A 5,811-nucleotide genomic window follows, 5' to 3' on the forward strand; every position below is an offset into this window, starting at 1 on the left:
AAATCCCTTAAAGAAATCCAGGAAATCACAATCAAACAGTCACAGCAAATGAATAAATCCCTTAAATAAAGCAAAGAAAATATTGACAGTTGGGGGCGGGGGGAACGTATAAAACCAACATGCCTTAAATTATTCCACAAAATAGAAACAAAAGGAACACTGCCAAATTCATTTTATGAGGCCACATTTACCCAGATACCAAAAGCACATAAAGAGTCAATAAGAAAGAGAATTATGGACCAATTTCTCTTATGAACATAGATGCAAAAATACTCAATAAAATACTTTCAAACCAAATCTGGGCTGTATGGTCCTGAGTGGCAGCCTAGGAATCCTGGATTATCATGCCCTTATGGGGGTACACCCCTTAGACATCAACTAGGTCACAGGTAGTGGCTCAGACTCCAGGCTTCCATAGGGCCCTTGGTGATAACAGGAGCCATGGACATCAATACAAAACCCCGCAACTGCATCAGAGCCATGAACCAAGTCATGGCCCTTGGCAGCAGCCAAGCCCCAGACATTGCCATGGCCCTGGGTGAAAAACAGAGCATCTACCTCAGCCTGTTCCTCACCACCCTTGCCTCTTCAGATCTGCCTCTCTCCACAGCACATGAATTGTGTTTCTTTGTCTGCCTCTTTCTCTGCCTCCCATTTGGCCACCCTGTACTCATTCGCCATAATGGTAATGAATGGCCTGGTGCCGGAGGCTCATGGGTGAAATTCTTCCTGCCCCAGGTCTGGGGACCTGGGGGTGGGGTGGGGCAGGGAGCTGCCAACATAATTCTTTACAGATCTTGACAGGAGAATTTTCAGCTTCATATGGATAAACAACCATGATGACAACAAAAACCCAGGATAGCTAAAACAGTCTTGACGGATAAAAACTGCTGGAGACCTCCCCATTCCTGATTTCAAGCTGTAGGACAGAGCTATAGTAATAAAAACAGCAAAATATTGACATAAAAAACAGACACATTGAACAATGGAATTGAATGGAAGACCTAGACATAAATCCAAACACCTATGGACACCTGATTTTTGATAAAGAACCCAGAAATACACATAGGAAAAAAGACAGCATCTTCAACAAATGGTGGTGGTCAAACTGGATGTCTGCATGTAGCAAATTACAAACAGATCCATATTTATCACCCTACACAAAACTCAAGTTCAAGTGGATCAAAGACTTCAACATAAATCCATATGCACTGAACCTGACCGAAAAAACTTGAGTTTTATGCATGGTGATAGACATGGGAGCTATTTGTATTTTTCTACATGTCCACATCCAGGTATGCCAGCATCATTTGTTGAAGAGGTTTTCTTTTTTTCCATTGTACAGTTTCAGCTTCTTTGTCAAAAATCAGGTGTTCATAGATGTATGGATTAATGTCAGATTTATCTATTCTATTCCATTGATCCACATGTTGGTTTTTATGCCAATACCAAGCTGTTTTTATTACTATAGCTCTATAGAAGAGCTTGAAGTCAAGGATGGTGATGTTTCTGGAAGTTCCTTTATTGTACAGGATACTAATAACCAGTGATTATTAATTCTTGTTATTTTGAGGGGTGTTTTTTGGTGGTAGTGTGTGTGTGTGTGTGTGTGTGTGTGTGTGTGTGTGTGTGTGTGTGTATTTCCCTTCTTTGGGATTTGCTGGTGTGAAGTTATCTATTGCCTGTGTTTTGTTTTCCTGGGTGAAGCTAACTTCCTTTGGTTGGAGTTTTCCTTCTAGTACTTTCTGTAGGGCTGGATTTGTGAATAGATTTTGTTTAAATCTATCTTTGACATAGAATATCTCATTGATCCATCTGCCTCTGCCTCCTGAGTGCTGGGATTAAAGGCATGTGCCACTCCTGCCCAGCTTTTTCTCCATTTCTTTAAGGGAATTTTTCATTTCCTCATTAAGGTCCTCTATCATCTTCATAAAGTTATTTTATGGTTGTTTTCTTCTGATTCATCTTTCTTGGGATGCTCAGGTCTTGCTGTTGTAGAACCATTCATTTCTGATGGTGCCATATTGCTCTTGGTGTTGTTGAATGCATTCTTACACTGCCACCTGCCCATTTCTTCCTCCAATCCATACAAGTGGAGCCTGTGCCTCTGGGAGTCTCTCTTCTTCCAGTTAGTGCAGATGGAATGGATCTATGGCTCTAGTGGTCACTGGTGCCACATGGGATGGTTGGTGAGGGGGCAGGGGAGAATGCTGTTTCCCAGTCTCTGGGGCTGTGATGGGTTGGGGAGGGGCACAGTATGTGCCCCCAGGGCCAAGGGGCTAGAGAGATGGGCTGTACAGCCAGGAGTTCAAGGACTTTGAAGCCCCTCTTCATCTCTGCTTTTTCCCCCCTGTTTCTTAAGGTCCTCCTGCTCTGATGGATCCAGTCTTCCAGAAGACAGACCATTAAAGGTCAGTGCTGCATGAGATCAAAGCAAAGGAAATATCAAGGCAGCAGAACCACATCCCATTCTCCTTTGCTCTCTCTAGTAGGACAAGGTGGCTATGAGTGAGGCTCTAGTACAGGTGAGGATCAGTCTCTTGCAGATATGGTGGAAGGTGTTGTTCTTTCCTTCTGTATGGCCCCTGAGCTGGTGTGCTGAATTCAAAAGTCTTCCAGAAGTAGTGATACCCTTGAGGGTAGCTGTCTCTAGTAGAGACATGAGTCTTGCAGGCTGGAAGTCCTATAGACTGCACTTTGGAGGCCAGAGACACATTATCTCCATGAAGCCCAAGAATTTTTTGGTATCCAGACATCTCTCCGTCTTCACCTACAGTGACCAAGGAGTCCTCTTTGAAGACCAACCTTTTGTCCAGAATGACTGTTACTACCTTGGTTTTGTGGAAGGGGACCCAGAATCCATGGTTGCTCTTACCACCTGTTTTGGGGGCTTGCAAGGAACATTACAGATAAATGATACAGCTTATGAAATTAAACCCAAGAGCACTTCTTCCACATTTGAGCATCTGGTTTATAAGATAGACAATGACAAAGCTCAATTACCTTCCATGAGATGTGGATTACCAGATGAAGAAAGAGCAGCGCAAGTGAGACTTCAAGAGGATGATAACTCTTCTGTAACACAAATTGTCTATGGGGATTGGTGGACTCACAGACTGAATATTGAACTGGCATTGGTTATAGACCATAAACAATTCCTTTATCGAAAAAGTAATGCTTCTCTTGTGATACAAGATGTATTCATGATTATGAGTGGACTAAATTTCTTCTTATTTCCAGCTGATATTAATGTGGATTTACTAGGACTGGAAATCTGGAATAATAAAAACCCCATACCAGTGAAAGATATATATACTCTCTTGCCAGCATTTTGTAAGTGGAAGAGAGAAAACCTTGATTCTTACATACCACATGACATTGCACATCTCCTTGTGAATTATAATTTTAGTAACTATTTTGGCATAGCCTATGTTGGAACAATATGTAATAAGACATTTGGTTGTGGTGTTGAGAGTCTCTTGGGAGAGAATTTCTTCACCTTTGGACATATCGTGGCACATGAGATAGGTCATAATTTGGGCATGCCCCATGATGGGATATTTTGTACATGTGGCATGGAACCATGTGTGATGTCTGCTACAATGAAGGATCCAGAAAATTTAGCAACTGTAGTTACGCTGTGTTGTGGGAAAACACAGCCAAAACAAGCTGTATGCACAATAAGCCCAACTCTTCGGCTTTCTTCCCATTTAAGTTCTGTGGGAACAGGGTGGTTGATCAAGGCGAGGAGTGTGATTGTGGATCCCCTGAAGAGTGTAAATATAGTCTCTGTTGTCTGCCTGGCTGTACTCTCAAGGCTGAAGCTGACTGTGCCACTGGGCTATGCTGCAGCAACCTATGCCAAATCCTGCCATCTGGCACTCTGTGTAGAATTCCGGAGAATGAATGTGACCTTCCAGAATGGTGTAATGGAACTTCACATGAGTGCCCTGAAGATGTTTTTATGCAGGACGGGAGCTCTTGCACTAATGGTGGCTACTGCTATGAAAAAAGATGTAACAGCCATGACGAACACTGCCGGAGAGTTTTTGGCAAGGATGCCAGGAAAGCATCTGATAGTTGCTACCAGGAACTCAATACTTATGGTGATCGTTTTGGTAACTGTGGAATCATGGACAATGTATATGTGAAATGTAATAGTTCGGATATCCTCTGTGGAAGAGTTCAGTGTAACGAAGTGAAGAAGCTTCCCTTTTGGAGGAGTCACTATACTGCACACTGGACTCATTTCAATGGAGTCAGCTGCTGGAGTATTGACTACCACTTTGGGATGACCATCCCTGACCTGGGGGACATAAAAGACGGCACAAGCTGTGGTCCAGAGCATGTGTGCATCAACAGAAAGTGCGTCAGTAAGTCACTTTGGAGAAGCGATTGTTCACCAGAGACCTGCAACAAGAACGGAGTCTGCAATAACAAACATCACTGCCATTGCGACCCTGGCTGGAGCCCACCACACTGCCTGGTCAACGGAACTGGAGGGAGTATTGACAGTGGTTCACCTAGAAACGAAACTGATGAGAGAGAGGATGACAAGGACACGGACAAGGACAAGGAGAAGGACAAGGACAAGGAGAAGGAGAGGGTGAAGAAATCACAGAAAAATAACTTAATAAGTTGGTTATTTCCTATTTCTTTTGTGGTTTTTCTTTCCCTTTTATTTCTTTGGCTTTTTTCGGGCACTCCACCATCACCTGAGGACAAAGAGACGACGGAACCATCACTCGAGGAAGAAGAGACTAGCACTTCAACTTCAACCACTTCAACTAACACAGAATAGAACCATTGCTTCGAAAACTATCTTTACCATTTAATGGAATTTCCCACATAGAAATTTTTAGTGTTCTGGTGGGAGAAATGCTATTGTGTGTATTATATGCTACTGATAAAACATCCCAGCAATCTATGATGAGCCAGACGAATATACTTCGATCATGCAATGAAAATAAAAACTATCATATTGCTACTCTTCATACTCTGAAGAAATTATGTAACTTATTTCAATTTTTTAGTTTACTTTATCTCATTTTCTAGTTAAAAAAAAAACTTTTGTGGGTTGCACCTTTTTGAATCATTGACCAAAGGTGGTTCCATAGAGCCATCAAAATTTCATAGCCTACTATTGCCAGTCCATTAGGATTCTCCACATCTTGGTGGTAAGGCTCCTTTGCTGAAGATACCACTCATTATTCATGAATTAGTTCACTGACTATTGACATTAGTGGTTCTTCAGTGGTCTTGTAGAATTGTGCTGAATTCATTCAGCCCTTTTTTGGGAGGGTGGGGGGTGATGCTGGGAGATTTTTAGTTACTGCTTCTGTCTCAGTAAGGGGTTATGAGTCTACTAATTGTTAACTTTTGTAGATCATATATATCAAGAAATTAATCTATTTCCAGTTTGGTGGAGGACAGATTTTAAAATTATATCTTTGTGATTCTCTGGATTTTTTTCGTATTTGTTGCAACAGCTCTAATTTTATTAATTCAGCTCTTCTCTGTCCATCTTCTGGCTAATTTGGCTAAAGATTTCTGAATCCTGTTGACTTTCTCAAAGGTCAAGTCTTTGTTTCATTGAATCTTTGTATTTTGTTTTTGTTGCTGTTTGTTTAATTTCATTGATTTTAGCCCTGAGTTTGATTGTTTTTTCACATCTACTCTTTTTTTTTCCTTTTATTTTATTTTACAATACTATTAAGTTCTACATATCAGCCACGGGTTCCCCTGTTCTCCCCCTCCCACCCCTCACCTTACCCCAGCCCACCCCCCATTCCCACCTCCTCCAGGGCAAAG

General features: G+C 41.8%; 1 protein-coding gene across 1 annotated transcript; it reads left to right on the forward strand.

Moving 5' to 3' along the window:
• Nucleotides 1-441: 441 nt before the first annotated feature.
• On the forward strand, nucleotides 442-4,994 carry LOC114695177 (disintegrin and metalloproteinase domain-containing protein 24-like). The gene is given in 4 exon segments (XM_028872388.2): nucleotides 442-566; nucleotides 2,363-2,411; nucleotides 2,493-3,603; nucleotides 3,606-4,994. Coding segments are annotated over 4 exon segments (2,481 nt in total). The 3' UTR covers nucleotides 4,802-4,994.
• Nucleotides 4,995-5,811: the final 817 nt, after the last annotated feature.

Source organism: Peromyscus leucopus, chromosome 17 (assembly GCF_004664715.2).
Source record: "Peromyscus leucopus breed LL Stock chromosome 17, UCI_PerLeu_2.1, whole genome shotgun sequence".
Lineage (NCBI taxonomy): Eukaryota > Metazoa > Chordata > Mammalia > Rodentia > Cricetidae > Peromyscus > Peromyscus leucopus.